We start from the raw sequence: 22,320 nt of genomic DNA, 5'->3' as shown, positions 1-22,320 counted from the left end.
GAGCAGTCCAGAATACAAATAGTTCAAATCCTTGAGTAATCAGATTTAAAGTTTATGGTGAAGATACTACGATATGATTGTATTATCTTCAGACGAGGCCGACACTCAAAATATAATCACCTGCCCTCTACCAAAAACCCTCAATGGAAATGGTAACGTAAGGAACGTGGTGAGACGTCGCTATGCGCTGTTGTACGTGCTATCTCGCTTCGACGAAAACTATCGTTTTAAGAGTTCTTGGTACAGATACCGGTAAAGCATGCTGCTAAGAATAAATGTTATCTAACCGTTTTGCTTGCGAGCAAATTGTTGCAAACCTCTTGATGAATAATAATGATTAAAGAAGTATGGGGAAATACACATTCAAATGAGTCCTTGTCAGTTAAGGTATGTATGAATAAGTTTTCACTTATTCAATCATACCATGGCATGATGACATTTTTTTTTAGCATAGCTTTTTTCATAGATATTTTTTAGATATGTATTTTTTAATTTGTCCCGCAAACATAAATTGACCAAATTACAGTGAATGAAACTTACGCGTGACGTCACGATTGGGTATAAATTTTACCATATCGTCACGTCACAAGCCTCCTCTCCTAAACTTTAAAGCAGTTAATCTTTGTCAATTCTAATTGTTCAGAAAAAGGAAAAAATACGCATCTCATACTTTTCAATTATCTAACTAAGGGACTAATGAGATTTTTTCTTTTTATACCCAGTCATCATCCCTATTAAGCGCTTCAAAGCGTGCTCAATATCGAATCTTAAAAACTGTGATATAAATAAGTTTCAATACTTTAAAGTTTAAAAGCTTTTTGACTTGCCTTCTTTCCTTGGGGTTGCAGTAATCTTATCACAGCTAGTGCTGAATGAAAGGACACATCTTTTGTTTAATTTTATTAAAAATACACATACATACACATAAAAGGACGGCCTTTAACTATACATAAATACATAAATGCTTATATCATGTTTTTGAACTGACTACAACGAGTGAGTGAATCACATCAAAGCTTATACGTAACAATTACGATGATCGTAGCTAGTTTTTCTTAAACAATAATTTTATGCAATATTTCGCTAAATACATTAAATATATACACAGTGAACATTGTAAATACATTTTATTCATACGTGTCTTATTTAAAAAAGTTTCGTTAAAATCTTTTTATCTACATAACAATGCCAGGTACAGATTGTATTGCTAACAAGTCTAATAAATATTTGTTACATGTACTTTTGGTACTCATACCGGTGTCAATGTCCTGTATTACTCTCCGTGATTACCCGAGTTATTTTACCTTATCTTAAACACTAAAACAAATAAAGCAAACAAACAATCAATTGGACGGTCCGTTGTTATCTTTAAAGGCATTTATGGCTTTACCAATGGTTAGAAACTGTATGTAAATGCTTAAAATGTTGAAATATAAGTCGTTTGGCACCCCAATTAATCGCATTTTTTAACAATAGCAAGCTGTTGTGTACACACGAAGTATCGCCTAAGCTAGACCAATAGTTGTTCACTTGCTTCGAAGTCTGTTGGATATTATTGCTTGCAGAACAAGTATGAAGCGATGAGTGCCAGGGTAGCGAGTGGGAGAGAGAAGGAGACGGAGGTAGCGGCGTTGCAGCTGTCCTTGTCGCACACGCTGCAGTGCTTGATCTTCTTGGCCATGTCGGTGGTGGCGAGCTTGGAGGAGTTCTCCAGGGAGCGGCAGGTGTGGTTGATGTCGGCGGGGTTGGCGTCAAGGCACGTGCGGACAACGGCACCGGTTTCTGAAAAATAAAAATTGAAAAATATATTTTATGCTTATCTCATCAAAAATACTGAACGATCCCTATAAATGCTCGTGAGTAAGCCTTTGCTTCATTTAACAATGAATAGTGCTCACGACAGTTACTATGAAGTACCAAAAAAGTACTCACGCATCACAATTTTGTGGCAGTATCTGGGCGCTCCAACGACGCTGCTAAAGACTTCAGCTGGAAGAATGCTGCGCAGGTACAGTTGGTTGTAGTTGATGGAGTCTTGGGTAGTACAGTCCTGTAAAATGAAGAAGAAGAAAAATTTAATCAAAAATCGTTAAGAATGTTGTACGGAACGAAAAGGTGCAGTTTACGAGGGTAAAAGGTTCTGCCATAATATCCCAACACAAAAACTGCATGCCTTGCAAGAAATGTCACCCAAAATTATCTTGGTTGCAATTATTTCAGAGCTTTATAAATGACGAAGAAACAGACTGAGTGAGAACGAGTGTAATCTCTATTTTAAGACTGAATGATAGAACCCGATTACATCATAATTAAAGGGACATATGAATTAGTTAATTTGATTACGTACCACCAAGTGCTTGTTGCTCTTGAAGGGGTCTCCACAAGCGGGGTCAGATTCAGAGTTACATTGGTAACAACGTAAGCAGGATCCTGAAAGGCGAAACAGAACAATTTAGTAAACACGACGTATTTTCAATTTTATTAGCACTTTTGTTTAGAATAATGCTGTCATTGGTCATGCCTATTAAATCTCTATAATATGTACGTGCTAGAAATACTTGTAACAATATGGCATCATATTCGAGTGACGTAATATCGATGGTTCGCTTGAAGTCGAAATACGATAAATATAGACGAAAATCCACGATAATTTTAGCTGTGTATCAAGATATGTTCTCTGTCGCTCACAAAATAACTTGTTTGTTTTGTCAAATTACGTATTAAGTAAGGTTACATGACGGTAATTTTTGATAGCTTACTATATCTTAATGTAAAATCAATCAATGATGTTCAACGAAATTTAACATGCCTAAAATTTAGACTTCTATCAAGACAACAGGATGATAATTAAAAGAAATATTCAGGAATAATTTATACTGTCCGTCGAAAAGGAAACTTCCCTATATTGTTCACTGTAGCCGAATAAAACAGGACCAAAGTACAACACTAAACATTTATAGGCTGATGCGATGCTCGTAAAACTGATCTAGTATCGTAGGAAACGAGTGAAATAGAAAGGGAAAACTTTTTATCGCTATAATATGAAAATATATCCATCCAGTGAGACAAACAGATCGATAAAGTTAGAAGAATCATGGATGTGAGATCACAGTTTTCTATGGCGGAGGATAATGTAATATTTGTGTATTGAAAACAAAATGAGGTCGTATATACAAATGTTTTGGGAAAAGGAATTTATAAAAACAAAATTGATTTTTAAAATATAATTCGACCAGAATCTACTACTAGAAATACTAGTATTAATAACATTTCTGCTCCAGAATTTCTTTAGACTATTTTCATCGAAAATACTCCCATCGCTATCGAGCTCTTCAAACTACCGACTAATCAAAACGGGCGTGATTCGTATTTATAGATGTTCCATTTAACAAAGCGTACGTAACGGTTATTTTGGGTTCAGTTTGTCAAACAAATGCAGTAGTATTTCTAAACTGAACATGAACGTGTGAATTTTTATTGTTATCCGGTTCGGTGCTTGTTGTTGTACACATGACACCCATTTAGCAAGTTTGATGGCTGGTATTTGTTCTAGTAACTTCGGAGTTTCAGAAGGACGGGACGATATTCGTAAAATGACAAGTTTGTAACGATTATTAATATTTTCGATTCAAAAGGTGAATAGGTACATCAGAGTAATTTTCATGTGCTGCAAAAATTGCGAAATGAAACTAGATTTATTGATTCATTATCGTCAGGCAGAAATGTTCAGCAAAAACAGATTGGCAGTTGGCTGATTCCTTGGAGGACCGATTTTAAAGAAAAATCTTAGAATTCAGCATTCTCGTTTTCAAAAGTTTTAGCACGGTTTTATTTAAAGTCCGAATATTTAGACATTTGGTTTCTATCATGCCAGTCTGGTATTTTCAATTCTCCCATTCATACGAAGCTGTAATAAAAGAGTTTGAACAAGGCTGAATTATGAAGACTTAAGTCTGTGTTCGAGCTAAGGAATTCCGTTCAGTTGTTAACGCTCCTGTCTGGGGTTAAGAGGCCAACTGTGAATCATCACGTATGTTGGATAGTTTGTTAAATAGCAAATTGGACTAATTTGTACTGGTTAACTTTGCACCTACATAAAGAGGTGTCAATGACCTCTTCAGTAAGAGTCAGGAAATTTAATAATATTTACGTCAAGCATGATCATGATTCACTTTTTTTTAAAGTGAGTTTTCCTATCTAACAGAGAAAATGTCGTAAAAAGTTTGTCTGCGGTGAAGGCCGTGTGATGATCAAAAAAATAAAAATACGCGGGGCGCACATGGCCAGAAAACGCACAAGATAGAGAGGACTGGAAGAATAAGGGAGAGGCATTTGCCCAGCAGTAGGATCTACAACAGTCTGCATAAAAAAAACAACTCAGTTACACCTAAGCTAAGTCAGAATTTTCGCTGGCAAAATATTAGGAATCTATCCATTCTCGATAAGATTCATATCGGGGTATTTTGAACGATTAACTTGATGGAGTTGAATGTTTCTAAATACCAAAAAGGTTAAATTACAATAAAATACTTTTTCCTTGATTTCAATGAACAACCCACGACATTTCAATTGTGGAATATATGTTAACATTGTGAATAACCTTGGTATTATCTTACGTTTCCAGATGGACATTTTAAGTCAAAATTACGGACTTAAAAGCCTTAAAATGCATCCACAACTTGAAAATTATCAAAGTTTATTTCAAAATACATATAAGCATCTTACGAGATACTTCCTTAGAGTTTTTATACTTCAAGACCAGGAAATTTCAAAAGCAGATCTTAGTCCAAGGAGAAAAAAAAATCTTGAAAATAAATGTATCTATTTTCGAGCAAAAACGAAAAAGGTCATAAACAATAATTAGTCGTTTCTCCTTTAGGTATTATAGAACGGTAAAAGAAACATCGAGGATAAAAATAAAGTCGAAAAAATCCTAAATATAAATCTCATCAGTAAAAAACCTTAGCTTTTTATATTAGGTACTGAACGGTACGTTCTAGTAGAATGTGGTACCATTCATTACAACACAGGTGATGTCATGCAACGCCGTTTATATATTGAGGCCATGACACACCTAACCTTGAATCTTAGGAAAAACAAGCGTCTTGCTCATGATACGATATAATGCTTTGACCGACTGCTAAAGGAGGAGACTCTTTACCTGTTTCTGTTATTGGTTCAAGGTTCATCTTTGTTCTATTTGTACTTGAAATTATATTATTGTGTGTGTTACAAGGAGCCACTGCCTATCTCACCTAGACAACCCAGTTATCTGGGCACAAGATACCCCTTAGTTAGACTGGTTGTCAGACTTTCAAGCTTCTGACAACCTATAACGACTGTTAAAGATGTATGAATAACAGCCGGGACCCACAATTTAACGTGCTATATTATTTAACTGGTTGTAACAAAGATCGTCAAAAATAGGAATCACGTCAATCGTAGCTTACCCTGTGATCGATTCACTTATGCAGTTATAGCTAAACCTCGATTTTAATCATAATAATTTTCACTATTTACTTATTATTCACTATTTATTATTGCAACCAATCGATTTTTCTAATTTACTGATATAATTTATTATTATTTGAAATCTTTTCTGTACCATTTATAATGTAATTTAATTGTATATCTTTGTAATATTGTGTTGTTGTTATTGTAGCTTTTATTATAAATTTTAAAATTAAAAATCTGTTTGTTAGTCATAAGATATAGAACTACCATATATTTGGCAAATAAATAAACAATCTATCTATCTATTTACCTATTTTCGGTTGATTTTAGAGAAATACCTCATCCTTGATTGGATGAGTTATTATCAAATTATTAATTTAGTTTTAGTTTAATTTTTCTGAAATTGTTATTTGTTAAACGTAATCGCGTTTTTTAGGTTATCATTGTTACCTTTACTATTGTCCAATTTCAATTGATTGTAATTTAAAATCGTTTGTTTAATTTTTCCATTTAAACTCGAAGTATTCAAATAACCATAAAAACAAACAATAATACAGTCAATTATAATAATATCAACATCAAATGACAATAGACTCAAATAAATATTTTGACTTTGCCATAATTATGGGCATACAAGGACAACACAAACTACTGACTTGTTTAAATTCACCGTAAATAATGGCCATCGTAAATACAAAGGAAGCTAAGCGAGAAAATTTAAATAACGACGTTTTTAAATAAATTATTTCATTCAATTTTATGAAGCTGCATTATTCTTAAATTAGCTTAAGTTAGTAGTTTATGTGCATTTTCACAACTTCATTTGGATCAAGTCCAAATGTTTTAAGTGCATTAATATGTTTATCACTCTGATAGCTATGATATAATAGCACTTGACTATCAACTAATCGGAGTTTTAATAAAATCTGCAATGACTTAACATTTTTTATTTAAAAAGAGAGAAACATACCTATGCTAACGCCCGCGTCGAGGTCGGTTATATCGCGTTTCCAAGAGAAATCTTCAAAAGTACGGGATAAAATGTTTTTTCCCAATGTCAACTCTATCTCTGTACCGAATTTCATTAAAATCAGTTCAGTGGTTTAGACATGAAAGCGTAACAGACAGACAGACAGAGTTACTTTCAAATTTATAATATTAGTAAGGATATAACGATAATTTATTACACAATTCATCTATCTTCGTTTAACTGTCTTAAACTAATGATTAAGATGATAATTTCCATTTCAAAAAATACATTAACATGTAACATGTTATTTACGTTTGCTTTTCAATTGACAGTGATTAGTTAGAATCCTTCAAAACTGAATTCTCTTCCAGACTAGAACCAGAACATAACCTAACCAATACTAAACCAAAAATATTTGTGACGCTAAGATATATGGAAGTGATATGTCGCTTGACGCTATACAAAATGGACTTCAACTTACTTTAAGACCTTAAGCCTTATACCAATAATATTTCTTTAACAACAAAAACGTACAAATAAAAACTACTTATCTAAACGATTGAATGATGATGATTTTTTATGGATCCAGGTGTTGAGAAGATCTACTTTACGTTAAATGTAATAACAAAATCGGTATATCCCGTGCGAAGTTGGGGGTTGGGGTTTATGCAAAGCAAATAAGTATAATGTAAACAGTTTAATAAATAAATAAATAATAATAAAAAGTTATGAGATATGAGTAACACACATAAAAATCAGACGAATTGAGAATCTTTTCTTAAGGACTAGGTTGAAAATAAAAAAAAAATCGTTTTAAAAAAATCATATCTAAGCTTACGAAGACACCTAAAATAGTATACTATTAAAACATGCTAAGCTCACGAAGACACCTATTCAAACTTGTACCGATCGTAATCTAATGTTTGTTTGTGGTGGTCTAACATATCATTCAGATACATATCTATAGATATCGGAGGCTTATATACAGGAAATGTTAATTAACGCCATTTCCTCGGTCTACACTTGAATTTCAAAGAAAAAGTACTAGACTTAATAATCATTTTGATAACATCAAAATCGGTATTATCATAAGTAATTGTTTAGAGGATTTCTGAGGGTCTTCTTATAACTGTAGACGAAAAGAGATGTTGCTCTACGTATAGTGTGCCCACTCTTTTCCTCTTTTTTATGTAAAAAAAAAACGAATCCCGCAGTAAGGAATTTAATCAGTATTACAAACATACAAATCACATGCTTCGTTGTATCTGAATTCCACAACACAAGTGCTTTAGCAACTTACTTTGGGTTCAGAACAATGTATGTGATGTTGTCCGCATTACATGCACAAAAAATCCCTTTTCACTACTGCAGTCAGCACAGTTTTACTTTTAACGTTGTTAATAAAGCCCAAAAATGTCATTTAAATGTTTCGTAGATTGTGTAAGGTGCCGAATATCGAGAATTTACGAACACCTTACAGATAAGTTTTGTTTCAGTAGTCAGGTGTTTGCCTGGTACGACATCATCGCGACACCCACTACGCGACATGTCAAGGGTTCGATCCTCGCATAGGAACAGCGTTTATGTGATCGACGAATGCTTGTCCAAGTATAAATGTGTTTGTGCATGTAACTTGAATGCTAAAATATTATTTATCACCGATGACTTAAAACTCACAATATAAAAACAAATGACAGTGTTGTTCCAAAGTCTCCACTGAAACCAAGTGCTATGCTTTCTTTATTATAAACTTTATCTACGATTAAGCATAGACTTATGTAAGTGTAGATATATCTATACTTATGTAAGCCATTACCAATCGGCGGATCATCATTATCCAAATCATTTTAATCAAAAGAAGTATTTACGTTAATAATTTATTTTATGATTATTTTTACTTACATGTTTTCCTCAATGATATGGACTATCGCGATTATTTACGAAAATAACTGTGCCATATTTATGAAGAACAGATTCTAGTCTATCATATCTCAAGTAATTCATCAATGTTTTAAACATTCAGTCAATTATTGTATTCAACAGATTTATATTGGGATGGATCAAGATATTGTTTCATTTGCAAGGGACCTCACCACCAGGGGCCGACGAGAGTCATACCTATCCACCTTCCATAGGATACCAGAAAGTGTATGAGGAATTCCCCCGGGGAAAAAGAACGGATCAAGGTAATCAATATTGGCCCAATTATACTGTCAGAATTCTAGGAACGAATTACAATTTGTCTAACATTAATGGCATGTTCATAATCAGTGTTTCATATTACAGTCATAATAATTGAAACCTGTGATACCGGCCTGACTTGCTCATGTCGTAGTCATAGTTGTGCAAAGTCCACTTTTAAAAGAAGAGACAACCAAATTGTACTAAATTAGTTTAATTGCGGGCTAGATTTGTTTTTCATGAAGACTAGTTTAAAACGTTAAGACTCTTCTGGGTTCGAACCTATATCCTTGCGCAAACATTCATTCATTGAACCGTTAAACAAAACGAATAACAATTGACCATGATTATTTAATCCGATGTAAGTTCGTAACCAAGGACATCTCGCGAAACATAAACCGCAAAAAGTTTTAAATAACACATTACGTAATACTTGGTTCAACAAAAAAAACTATCGGGCTCATTGTGTTGCGAAAGAGTCATCGCTTTGTACACTACGGCCGATGTAACTTGGCGCTTCGGAAAAGGGAAACAAATTTGTGAGAGTGTGACCAAAGTATACAAGCTTGGTGTGTGAAACAGAGACAGTGATATTAAGTGGTTGTTTGTCGACGTACCTAGTTACAATGGCTGCACTGTAGTATGTCAACTACAATAGTACCTAATGAGTTAAGAGGAGGCCTGCACTGTTCACTCTTCAGTTAACAACTACGAGTATGCATTTCAGTTAGATTTTTTTCTGTTTTATTATCCTATATATATTTCTTAGATCAGAATTGATCTCAGATAGTCGTAAACCAGTCATAATGATAAAAAAACATTACTCTTGTAGTCTAGTCTTAGGTAGGATTCAAGTCAGAATTTAGGAGAAAAATTTAAATTTCACCCTTTGTATAACTTTAGAATGTGATTGTTCTTTTTATCTAACTGACTGCCAAGTAACGATCCTGTATTCGCAAAGTTTTAAGGCGACTTTGGTCACAGAAAAAAGGGGACACTTTTTATTCTATTTTCTTTTAAATCTGCGTAAATGACTCAGTGTCAGCTACAGAACTGAATACACTATTGCTAACGACTAACAGTCTATATTACTCGTGACAAGGCAGGTAGGCAAAATTACCTAAACTTTCCCATATTTATCACCGTTTAAAACGACTAAAATAATCCAAATCGGTTCAGTAGTTCTCGAGTTTTAGCGGGACTAACGAACAGCAATTCAGTTTTAGAAAAATAATCAGGTATTGGTATTCCACTGCAGCGCAAAGGCCTTCCTTCCCTCCTTTCATTTATATCGGCCATATTGGCTAAGTGACCAGTTTTATAAAAAACGAATTCGTCCCGCCATTTTTTATTTTAATTAAAGTTAGTATATTCGTTGACAATGAACACAGTATTGACAACAGTCAGAACTAATAATAGGTATGATCTAATGTATGAAGGATGATCAATTTATCGATACCTCAACTACTCCAAGCTCTAGGGCAAGGTGACGAAATTACAAAAATATACTTAAACGTCTAGACTTAAAGTCGCTTTCTGTTTGTCTGTACAGACCTAAGGTGTAATCAAAGTATTTATGAGATTCACATGATTGTCTTTCAAGGATAATATAAAAAAACATCGTTCGAGGTCATAAAGAGCGGTATTAAAAACCTTTTAAAGTAATAAAATCCCTATTTAATTTAAAGAAATACTGAAAAAACTAGATGAGATGAAAATAGTTATTTTTATTGTAAGACAGATTTACATCTTACAGGTTAAAATGACCTGTGTATATGTCGATTTATTTTTAACTTTTTACGCAATACTCTTTGTCTAATAGCGATGTTTAGATTTGACCGTTTTACTCCACAAGCTAAAGATATACTCGTTTTTTACTACTTTGAAAAATAAGCTTTTTACGTAAATCGCATCAAAGGTCAACATCATCTACAGTCACGTGGAAACGACAATGTTGTCAAGCATCAGTTCCGACTCGTAACTCTCTTTAACGTAGGCAGAGTAAACAAATTGTCCTATATCTACGTTTTTTAAACTGTAATCAAACTAAATGATTTAATCTTAGTAATACTTAATAAAAAAATAAGACATAAGTCTACATAGTTCTTTATGATTTCGCAAAGAAAAACGAGTCGAATCTATTTCGATATCCTCATTCTTGTCGCAGCAATCTAAAGCCAGTCCGACCTAAAAGCTACCTAGAACTACTCTGTCTACTTTGTATTTCGAACGCCACAATTTAGTCAAAAAGATGCGACACAGACATTCCCTGATATTTTATTACAGTGACAGTATCAGATCGTAAAATGGGAACACTGAGCTGATGTCTACACAAATTCTACATACCAAGCTTACTTTTACGAAATTGTAAAAAAATGTCTGGAATTCTTCCAGATTTTCGTACATATAATTTTGAATTATGATCTTAATTTCATGAACATGGGTATCTTGTGGTAAACCCACTGACACTGATGCGTATTATGAAATGGTAGAGGCACGTAAACAATTCAAAGGTAAACTCAAGTGGTGTCAAAACCACCAACAACAGATTCAGATGGATATTTTGGCCAAGCATCATGCAAACTCTGATTTTAAGAATTTCTGGAAATGTACAAACAGTACCAGTTATAAGCCTAGCATTCCTGCAAGTGTTGACAATGTCTCTACTCCAAAGGATATAGCTAACATGTTTCAATCATATTATTCCATAAAGTCGCCTCTGGGTCCTCCGTGTCGGGAACTTTTGCATTCCTGTCATTCTACAGTCTCTACCGTCATTCTTGCAAAAGAAATAAAAACTGCCATTCAGAAGATGACAGGAGGTAAATCTCCCGGTCACGATGGACTCAGTGTCGAACACCTGAGACATGCTGGCGTCCATTTACCTCGAGTCCTAGCTATGCTTTTTAATCTATGCATAAACCATGAATACCTTCCTCAGGGACTGATGCGGACTCTGGTGGTTCCAATTGCTAAAAACAGGACAGGAGACATGGCTGACAAGACGAACTACAGGCCAATTTCCTTGGCGACCATTTTAGCTAAGGTGCTTGACAGTGTACTCAATTCACATTTTACAATGCACATTAAACTGCATGATGCTCAGTTCGGGTTTCGACCTGGGCTGTCTACTGACACAGCCATATATAGTCAAGTACTATACAGATAGACGAACTCCTGTATACGCCTGTTTCCTGGACTTGAGCAAAGCCTTTGATCTCGTGGCCTATGATGTCCTGTGGGAGAAATTGGCTAACACAAGTGTGCCGACAGAGTTGGTATCTCTCCTGAGGTATTGGTATATCAACCAGGAGAACCGTGTGAGGTGGGCGGGCGAGCTTTCGAATGCGAGCAGGTTGGAGTGTGTGGTGAGACAAGGGGGGTTGAGTTCTCCCTTACTCTTCAACCTGTACGTAAATGCCTTGATTGAGGAGCTTAGCGGCATGCGTGTCGGATGCTATGTTGATGGTGTTTGCTGTAACAACTTCAGCTATGCAGATGACATGGTGCTGCTGGCTCCCTCAATCGGTGCTCTTCGGAAGCTTATTGCAGTGTGTGAGTTGTTTGTTGCCTCTCACGGTTTGATATACAATGTAAAGAAGTCCGTATGCATGGCGTTCAAATCGGGTCCAAAGAGTCCACCAATACAGCCGATTGTTCTTAATGGTGTATCGCTGAAAAGAGTCTTCAACTTTAAATATCTTGGACATTGGTTAACTGACGACCTGAAGGACGACATGGACATGGAAAGGGAACGCAGAGCACTGTCAGTTAGGGCGAACATGTTGGCTCGCAGATTTTCCCGGTGTACAGATGGGGTCAAAATTACCTTATTTAAGGCATATTGTACCTCACTATACGCTGGGGGTCTGTGGGCTAACTATACCCAACGGGCTTATAGTGCTCTGCGAGTCCAATATAACAATGCGTTCAGGGCACTGTTACGGCTTCCGCGCTTCTGCAGTGCATCGGGCATGTTCGCTGATGCACGTACCGACGGGTTTGATGCCCTCTGGCGTAAAAAGACTGCGTCGCTTGTCGGTCGGTTGCGTGGGAGCAGTCACAGCATCCTGAACACTATAGCTAATAAGTTTGATTGTCCACTAATGTTTAAGTTTGTACAGCGGACTAAGTCCCTGTTCACCATATTGTATTAATTTTAACTTTAATTTGTTTTTTTATTTTTATTTTATATTTACTCATGTACCTGCTTAGTATGGATCTCTGTTGTCCGAATAAATAAATTTATTATTATTATATTAATTTCCTAACAGGTAGGAACTAATTTTCTATGAGCGATGCTATGATATAAACAAATTGGGTGTTGTTTTGAACCCTGTTTTTAATTTAGACATACTTGTAGTACTTTTAATTCTGTGCTTGAATAGGAACAATTGAACTGTCATTAACAGCGGAGACTAAGCTTAAGAAATATGGTTACATGTTTTCACAAAAATTGCTTTGCAATCACTGCCTATACTAATTGTCATCACTTGATCAAAATTTGTTTGGGAGCCAGAATATTTCTTCGGGATGGTCTAACTAAACCATTCTTTGAAAATCTTGTTGTTTTTTTTTCGCTTGTACTGAAGAAATATTGAAAATAGCTGTTGCCCGCGACTTCGTTCCCGTGGGTAGAAGATATAAGTTATGATTTATACCTGCCCTGTTTTTTTCACATTTTCCATTGTATCTTCGCTTCTATTAGTCGCAGCGTGATGGTTTATAGCCTAAAGCCTTCCTCGATGAATGGTCTATTCAGCACAAAAAGAATTTTTCAATTTGGACCAGTAGTTATTGAGATTTGCGCGTTCAAACAAACAAACTCTTCAGCTTTATATATTAGTATAGAAGTATAGATATGACCGCGGATTTGACATTGCACATGTATTCGATTTACTTTTATATCATAAAGAATGCATTTTATTTCATGTAAGTTCCGTGTTTTCTATACCAAGCCATTTCACCGTTATTACATGCACATGCATAAAAACTTATTTTCACGTGTCATATACTTTCCTTTACCTCTGTTTTACGACTGGGGAAATTATAATGTTCTATTGTTAGCAATTTCTATAACTAACGGGATACATAATATAATCTTGTGTAGGTTTAAGTCTTTCTTCCTCTAGTTCGATCAATTTAAAAACATAATCCTTACTAATATTATAAATGTGAAAGTGTGGATGTTTGGATGTTTGTTACTCAATCACGCAAAAACGGCTGAACGGATTTGGATGAAATTTGTCATGCATATAGCCATTGACATGGAAAAGAACATAGGCTACCTTTTATCCCGATTTTTGGAATAGTTCCCGAGGGATATTCGAAAAGGTGTGTTAAAGCTATAAGATCACTAAGGGGATGCATTTCCATGGAAACGGGGATCACCGAACGCTGTAAACTGAAGTCCACGCAGACGGAGTCGACAACTAAGTAGTATTTAATAAAGTTTTTGCGTCTATTATGAGAAATATATTTTTGTCTCGCTCAATCGTAACGTCAACAAAATTGTTCATGTTAATAGCCATTTCTTACACATTATATGTATAGCTTAGTCTGGAGTTCGATATCAATGCATGCACCGACTACTGTGTTTCGGAAGGCACGTAAAATTGTGTTTCCTGCATCTGATCTTCCATTGACTTTCCTTTGACCATTATAAGTATCATCGAAATCGATTCAGTAGTTTATCCATAAGAGCGTAACAGGCACACACACAAACAGTTACATTCGCAACAATTTTACAACGTTCATTGGAGTTATTTCGGTTTCTGAACTGGCTCGGCTGATTCACTGTGTGTCGCAATGGCACTTGTTAAAGTAAACCTTGCCATATTCGCTTTGTTTGTCCAAGTAGTGTCATGAAGGTAAAAGGACAGTACACGAAACCTACCAATACCTTAAAGTATCTTGTGGGAAAGAGACAATGCTCTACGCGTAGTTCTCTGTCACTCTTTCACAACAGCATTAATATAACTCGAAGAGTACGTGGTAGACAAACAGGGCCCCGATTCTGCAATTTACTATGGCCGATGATAGAATGATAATTTGATTAAATTTGAAACCATACCTGTTCTCTTAATCATTTTGCGAACAAAATAATTGGAAATTGAGAGTGAGTGTTCCACCCCGTACTGAATTTCCGATTATTGTGTTGGAAAATTGCTTAGACTAATACGAATAGTGCCAATTTAATCAAAAATCAAAATTTCCATTCATTAATCGGCCATTGTTAATAGCAGAATTGGGGCCCAGTTATAAGTAAGTAGAGTGACTGTAAGCCGTAATGTTTTGCCATTGAGAACCACTTGTTCTTCTCCAAAACTAACTCTAAACCGAATTTCAACTTGTTTTGTTACATACCTATTGTAAACACATGTTTATGTATAGCAACAGATGTTGAAACTAAAGTCCTTAGGCTTCGCAACATATTAATTAGATCATATTTATTTTTGGTCCGTTATGTAATCCATTGAATAGTTTCTAGATGGTTTCAAACCGGTTTAGAATAAATGCGTTTAATGATTAATCTAATTCTAAAAAAAAATTGTAATATTTTTTTACAAGTTTTTTTTGGGAATTTGAGGTTAAATATTTAGTAAATTTAATCTTTTTTTTTCATAAAAAGGGCACACTTATTCGCTTTGATGACGTATAATTTAGACAGGTTTATTTTATTTTTGTAAAAAAGTAACGAATAGTTTACAGTTTTTGAAATATAATATATAGAAAAACGTGAGTTGTGTTACTAATGTTTAATAACTTTAAGGTTTATTCAGTGTAGTGTAGTAATAAAATATATTTAATTAGATAGTGATTTTTTTTAGTTATTTAATTCGTTGTTGATAAATTAGATAAATGTAGGTTTAAGTATTAACGTGTAACCCTTATGTCATATCATACTTCTGTAAGTTATCTCCTTTGATCATATCGTTAAAATGATTAACGTTTCTGGACACAGATTAGTACTATTTTCGAACGTAAAAATGGGAAAGTTTGTCTACAAGACAGGTTTGACCCAATTTCTTTAGCGCGTGTAGATTTGAGCGTTCGAAACATTGTATACACTGAAGAAAACATTAAACTCTATTTTAAAAGATGAAACTGAAAATAAGGTCTAAAATAACATTTTTTATGTTAAAATGCCAATAGTTGGTAAAATGTAAGTTTATTTAGGAAACTTTTTAAAAGTCATACATAAAGTTGAAATCCCGTCCAGTGGGTAGGTATATTCAAATTAAATCGTTATCCAAGTAAGTATAGAAAGGTAATCCATGAACAACAACATTACAAAAAAAATCAATTAACTAAATGTGAAACCAACCGCAAAAGGAATAAGGATCATTATTCCTCAACTGAATTACATGCAAAAAAAGTTACATAAAAAGCTTACTAAATAAACGTAACCATCATTTAGATTCAAAAACAAAACAAAACCGGTCTAAAACTTAAACGTGCAAGCTAAAGTAATTGAAAGTGTATACAATCAATTGATAAATCTTATGATTCGATATCAATAAATTGATAGTAAATGAAAATACCTACCTATAAGCTATCTGATAAGAAGATACAAAATAATCTCGATTGTAATACAAATCAAGTATAATCGGCCGTTGAAAGTACAGTCACGGGCAAAAATTTTACAAACTTACCGATTTCGAATAGAGCCAGAAGAACAGCAAGGTTCAATGCGGTGAATCCGTATCGGGCCATTTTTTTTTTCTTTTTATTTGTTTAAAGCACGGGAAACGACTGATCTCGGGCTACGGGTGAGCGGTACTGAGCATTGAGACGACGCTCGCCGCGCCCGCCGCCAGCATGTCGCCAGCCAACGCATTTACACGTTACGTAGGGCCCGCAACTCAACACTACATTCAGGATAATCCTGGGGCTTAATTTGTTCTGAATCACCGTTAACGGAAGAAATGTAATTGAGTCTTCAAACACTCCTTTAGGTGCCACCTAGCCGTGAATAGTTGTAGCCTGTTACAGCTTTATTTCAAACAATTTTGGAGCGGATTCCGGTCTATTCAATCCTACTGGATTATCCTAAATCGATTACCATCAAATCGATCTAATATGATTTGACATAAATCAAGGAAAAAATGTATTCGTCACGTTTACGTAATTATTACCAACCTTATTTTCTTGTTTTTATCATCATCGATATCGTATTGTTTGCCAACACCTCTTGAAGTCATGTAATTGCAGTTGTGGAAGAGAGACGAGACATCATGAGTTGCGCTACCATGTTCTTCTGTGCATGTAAGTCCCATGAATTACGGAAATTATCCTGCCGAGAAAAGACAAGCCAATTAACCAATTCACTGCAGATGGGAACGCTAATACACACACAAAGACTTTATTTACCCCTTCCTTTCCTTGGAACTAGTTGGATGTCTCACGTGTGCATGCAATCTAAATGGCCGAAATTGCCTATGATTTAATAAATCAAGAAGGAACGGTGACAACGTCCTAAAAATAATCATCAATCAGGGGCCTAACAGCACTGCGTTTTAAAGTAAGTGCACTACTCGAGATAAATTGCTCAATATTTTTAGTTATCACGGTTTATAAGATGCAACCTGGTGAGGGATGGATGGACTTTTAGGTTTTTACTCTTTGGGTACAGAACTAAAAACTAAAAACTGGGCTACGTATAGATAGAGAACACAAATTAAAATCTAGAACAGACTCACCAATAATTATGGTGCTATACATTCATCATGAGCCTCGACTTATCCCATAATGTAATGAGGTCGGCTTCCAGTCTAGCCGGAAGCAGCTAACAACTGTATGTACTGTTTACAAGAAGCGATTGCCTATCTGACCTCCTCAACCCAGTTACCTGGGCAACGCGGTACCCATTAGATAGACTGGTTGTTAGGCTTTCTAGCCTCTGACAACCTGTAACGGCTGTAACGACAAAGATGACACATAACAACCGAGATCCACAATTTAACATGCCTTGCGAAACGTGATTTAAATTCGTTATGGCACAGATGGTCACCCATTAACAAACCGACTGTATCAAGCGTAGCTTAACTTATGATCGCTCAATTGTGCAGTTTAAGCTTAGCCACGAGTTCCTACTATGCTATTGCTATATATTGTAATACAATTTTTTTCCACACAATTATTAATTTCTCATTAAAGTTGTTTCAGGTTACAAATAAGTATTAGTAATGACGCAATTTGTAATTGTTTTATCCTGTTTCTACCATTGAATACAACAATCAATTGTCAATTAAGTTAAACAACAATGGTAATCACTCGCTCAATATATTATATTCCTTATTATTCAATTCTTATTCAAGCTTTTTCAGGATTGGTTTCTTTTAAATGAATTTAATCCTTGTATTGCTGAGGATTTCACAAACATTCAAAAGTCACATGCTGGAAGAGACCCGGACTCAATACAAGCATTCGTAGATCACACAATACTTTTCCTAAGCGGGGATCGAACTCGCGACCCGTAACCTCAACTACTCGGCTATTCTAACAATAGTATTCTGTACCTGTAACTTGTTGATACATATAAAACTAACCGTTTTTTAAGTTCTTTCAAAGTACTAACACTTTGCACTTTAATCCCAGCCCTATGTCGAAACGTCTCCAAAATTTCAGAACGTTTGGTCAACGTACTGTCCGACAAGTAAGAAATGTACTTGTACTAAATCTTTGGGCAGGATATCTTACTAAATATTCAAGGTTAATTGTTAATATTGTTATTTTTTACTTCTCTCCTTGGTTTGATATCATTTTTTCCCGCAAATATTTGGGAGCAAGGTATTCATGAATAATAAAATATTGGTCACGCGCGAGTTCTTTTTAGTCAATTTTCAAATCGTTTTTACATTGAATATGGTTATACGGAGCATTCGATTTTGAATTAAAATTGAAATATCTTTATAAACATGTACTGCGTGATCATTCATTGTAAACTTTGAAAGTCCTCGGTAATGTTTTTTTTGCAAATACATGTGAACACCGTGAGAGAAATGAATTCGATGCAATGATGATGCTTTTTGACGACTCACGTGAAGTTTATCGTCATTTCGCTCAACAAATTCGTTTGATCATCGTTGGTGCTATCTATACTTCTATACTAATATATAAAGCTGAAGAGTTTGTTTGTTTGAACGAGCTAATCTCAGGAACAACTGGTTCAATTTGAAAAATTCTTGTTCTTTTGTGTTGAATAGACCATTCATCGAGGAAGGTTTAAAGCTATATACCATCACGCTGCGACTAATAGGAGCGAAGATACAATGGAAAATGTGGAAAAAACAGGATTATTCACCTTCGAGGGCATCCATTCAAAAAATCCTAACTTATATCTTCTAACCACGCGAACGAAGTCGCGGGCAACAGCTAGTTTCGAATATGACTTTTCTACGTAATGTCAACCCACTTCGTACAATACCATTAAAAATGTTCATTCTGACTTGACTCAGAGTTTCTAGTAAACAAAATGCGAAGTTCACACAAATATTACCTCAGCTAGCTGATATGAAACCTTTTTGCGCACAAACCGATTATCGTTGAGGTTATCAGTAACCAGTTATATAATTTGAATCGTATATGCAAACGTACGACTTGATCCAGTTTAGAAAATCGATTAGGTGTTTTGAAATCGTAGGCAAGTGTGTACTAAGTGGTACAGTTTAGGAGATAATAAGATTTATAGTTTGTGAAGAAATAATGAGGCATAAACCTTAGGGAAAATACATGTTACCGTTATGTTATGATAAAAGAACAATACCCACCTCGTAACCTACTGTTTGAGCTCATGAGTCAGGTACACAGGAAAACTAAATCATTCGTGGTCAAATCAATGTACAAAAACTTGGTGACTAAGTTGGGTACTCAATTGTGGTTTATGAAATACCAGAAAACACAACTAAGGGAAATATAGTCATAAATAAATTAATAACTGGCATTCAATTAGTGTAACATGAGTTTGACAAGATAATTGAGGAAGAACTATTGGTCGTATTCCGTTACGAATGTACAAAATCGAATGCCTATTAATCCTATTAATATTATATTATACATATGTTCGTAATCGTATTAAATTTATACATCAACTAGCTGACCCAGCAAATGTCGTTTTTGCCAAATCAATTATTTCTAGTTGTATGTATGTTTTTAACGCCACATTATAAAAAAAATAGTGTGAACAACCCTTATTATCACTTAGGGCTATGAAAAATAGATGTTGGTCGATTCTCAGACCCACTGAATACGCATATAAAATTTGGTAAAAATCGGTTAAGCCGTTTCGGAGGAGTACGGTAACTAAACATCGTGACACGGGAATTTTATATATTAGAAGATTATATATTATATTAGAAGATATTATTCGCTTGAAACAACACATATATTATGGTACTTCTTATTCTCATTCACGTAGACGAAACTAAGGGCAATAGTTAGTCACTACATTGTACAAAACAAAGTCGCTTTCTCTGTCATCCCTTTGTATGCATAAATCTTTAAAACTACGCAACGGATTTTGATGCGGTTTTCTTAATACATAGATGAAGTGATTGAAGAGGAAAGGTCTGACTCAGACTTGTCACTGTCATACACTTATAGTCTGTCCATCACTCCTAGAAGTATCACTCGTTTTGAGGAACTATATACAGATCTATAAATTTCGGATTTCGTTTCTATAAGTCACGTGAGTTCGTTCTATCTAACGTTGTCTATAAATATTGACATATCACTTGGTTGGTCCGGGGCACTGGCAATTCAAAACATTTAAACCAAGCCAGTTAACACTCGAAAAATGTACCTTGCAGGTTTGTATTTCGACAGGATGTTCAAAATGTTTGCTAAGTACTAACACGCCCAAAACTGTCTGCATGGACATCAGGTGTCAACGATGCGTAATACTAGCTAAATACAGACCTCTAACGAACGTGACCTCATTCAAAATTCAAACAACGTTATCTTTCGTCATGGTTTGACATCTGTCAATAGGTTACGGTACAGTGTCTATGGGTGGTTACGTATCAAATGCATTATTGTACCTGGCATTGCGGCTGGGAAAATCGTGGCTAAGCTATAACTGCGTAAGTGATTCGATCACAGGTTAAGCTATGCTTGACGCGGTTGGTCCGTAGATGGGTGACCATCTTTGTCATAACGAGTTCTTCCGTGTTTCGGAAGGCACGTTAAATTGTGGGTCCCGGCTGTTATTCCACCATCTTTGGCAGTCGTTACAGGTAGTCAGAAGCTTGAAAAAGTCTGACAGCCAGTCTAACCAAGGGGTATCGTGTTGCCCAGGTAACTGGGTTGAGGAGGTCAGATAGGCAGTCGCTCCTTGTAAAACAACTGGTACTTAGCTGAAACCGGTTGGACTGGTAGCCGACCCCAACATAGTTGGGAACAGGCTAGGCCAATGATTGCGGCTGGGAAAATAATTACGTCGCTCGCTATGCGTCCGTGATTGTTATGTTCCCCGTTTTTTGGCCTATGTGGGGCCTTTGATTTGAAGCTCATGGATAAATGTTTGTTTTACATTTTTGGAAGAGGCCTAAAACCATAAACTATCAGGATTCTCATAGATCTGATTGTTTTCTTTTGAGACTGGATTATGGAGAGAGATACTTGAGAGTTTATTAGACTTTGCCTTATTGTCAACCAGTTTGACTTTTAGACATAAAAGTTCAGCTAAAGACACTATTTTATGGAAAGTGCTGCCGACTAATAAAACCGATTTATTGTAAAATACAGCAGCTTCCTTATGGACAGGCTGGCAGAAATCTAATAGTCTAATCTATTGAATTTCTTCTAGGCTGGTTTTAGACGATTATTTGTAGTTATGGGGAAAATTACACTGTCATACTATTATTATTGTATAATAACAACATTCGTTTCGATGTTTTAGCTTATTAGGTTTTTAATTTCTACTAACCCACTACAGGCTAGGTATCCTCTCTATTCTGGGACTGGACTTCTGAATTTGCCAGCAAAGCAGAAGAACTAAGATTCCAGTTGCAACAAATGAAATATGAGTTAAGGGGAGTATGAGATAGATTTCTTTTTAATCATTTAACGTGATATAGGTGATAAAAGATAAACACTGTCCCATTAAAATTTCTTGAGTTTGGGCCAGTAGTTTTTACTTAAAGTCGGTTGTTTGTATCTATTATTGAATTAAAATTATGAGGAATAATTTATGTTTCCTCAAATCACTTAAGGCTCTTTTTCCTTAGTAATAAAATAATGAAAATATATGACTAATTAATCGTAACAAGCAATACATATTTTGGAAAACCTTAGTGACTAATAATTATGGACTAAATTGAATGAATGTAACTCTGCACCATTTTAATCAGTATGTACCTACGTCAATCTAATAATACTCTTTACATAAGTAAAATTATCAATATTTTATTATGACATATTGTTGTTATCCAAAGAGAACCGGTTTTATCATTAATTATCGGGAATAGTATCTAAAAAGTCGTGACGGACTTACAGTTCTATGCAAAATAACAAAGTGACTTTTCAAAACCTAAGCTGTTGATTCCATTTCACAATACTCAACAGTATTATAAAAAACAGCGGCAACTAATCAATGCCTGAATACAAAATTTTACATTTTGACAAATCATCAATTGTTCCAAAAAAATATCAACGTTATAATAACAGCCCTACAAAAACAGTCATGATATTTTAAGATGTTTATAACAGAAAAA

General features: G+C 35.0%; 1 protein-coding gene across 1 annotated transcript; it reads right to left on the bottom strand.

Moving 5' to 3' along the window:
- Positions 1–887: 887 nt before the first annotated feature.
- On the bottom strand, positions 888–16,403 carry LOC113491800. Its single transcript, XM_026868969.1, has 4 exons — positions 16,261–16,403; positions 2,348–2,430; positions 1,933–2,050; positions 888–1,782 (listed from the first exon to the last, which is right to left on the bottom strand). The coding sequence occupies exons 1-4, from the start codon at positions 16,319–16,321 to the stop codon at positions 1,553–1,555; spliced, it is 492 nt and encodes a 163-aa protein (XP_026724770.1). The 5' UTR covers positions 16,322–16,403; the 3' UTR covers positions 888–1,552.
- Between the last annotated feature and the right edge of the window lie 5,917 nt (positions 16,404–22,320).

This window comes from Trichoplusia ni, chromosome 1 (assembly GCF_003590095.1).
Source record: "Trichoplusia ni isolate ovarian cell line Hi5 chromosome 1, tn1, whole genome shotgun sequence".
Lineage (NCBI taxonomy): Eukaryota > Metazoa > Arthropoda > Insecta > Lepidoptera > Noctuidae > Trichoplusia > Trichoplusia ni.
Note: the sequence above shows the minus strand (reverse complement) of the source record. Positions and strands in the feature narration are given on the sequence as shown.

What these genes read in the sequence shown, in the direction of transcription:
- LOC113491800 (XM_026868969.1), bottom strand. Translation starts at nt 16,321, where the DNA reads ATGGCCCGATACGGATTCACCGCATTGAACCTTGCTGTTCTTCTGGCT. An exon ending in AGAGCAACAAGCACTTGGTG is followed by an intron (nt 2,051 to 2,347) that starts GTACGTAATCAA and finishes TTCATTTTACAG; the next exon opens with GACTGTACTACCCAAGACTC. An exon ending in CTGCCACAAAATTGTGATGC is followed by an intron (nt 1,783 to 1,932) that starts GTGAGTACTTTT and finishes TTTATTTTTCAG; the next exon opens with AAACCGGTGCCGTTGTCCGC.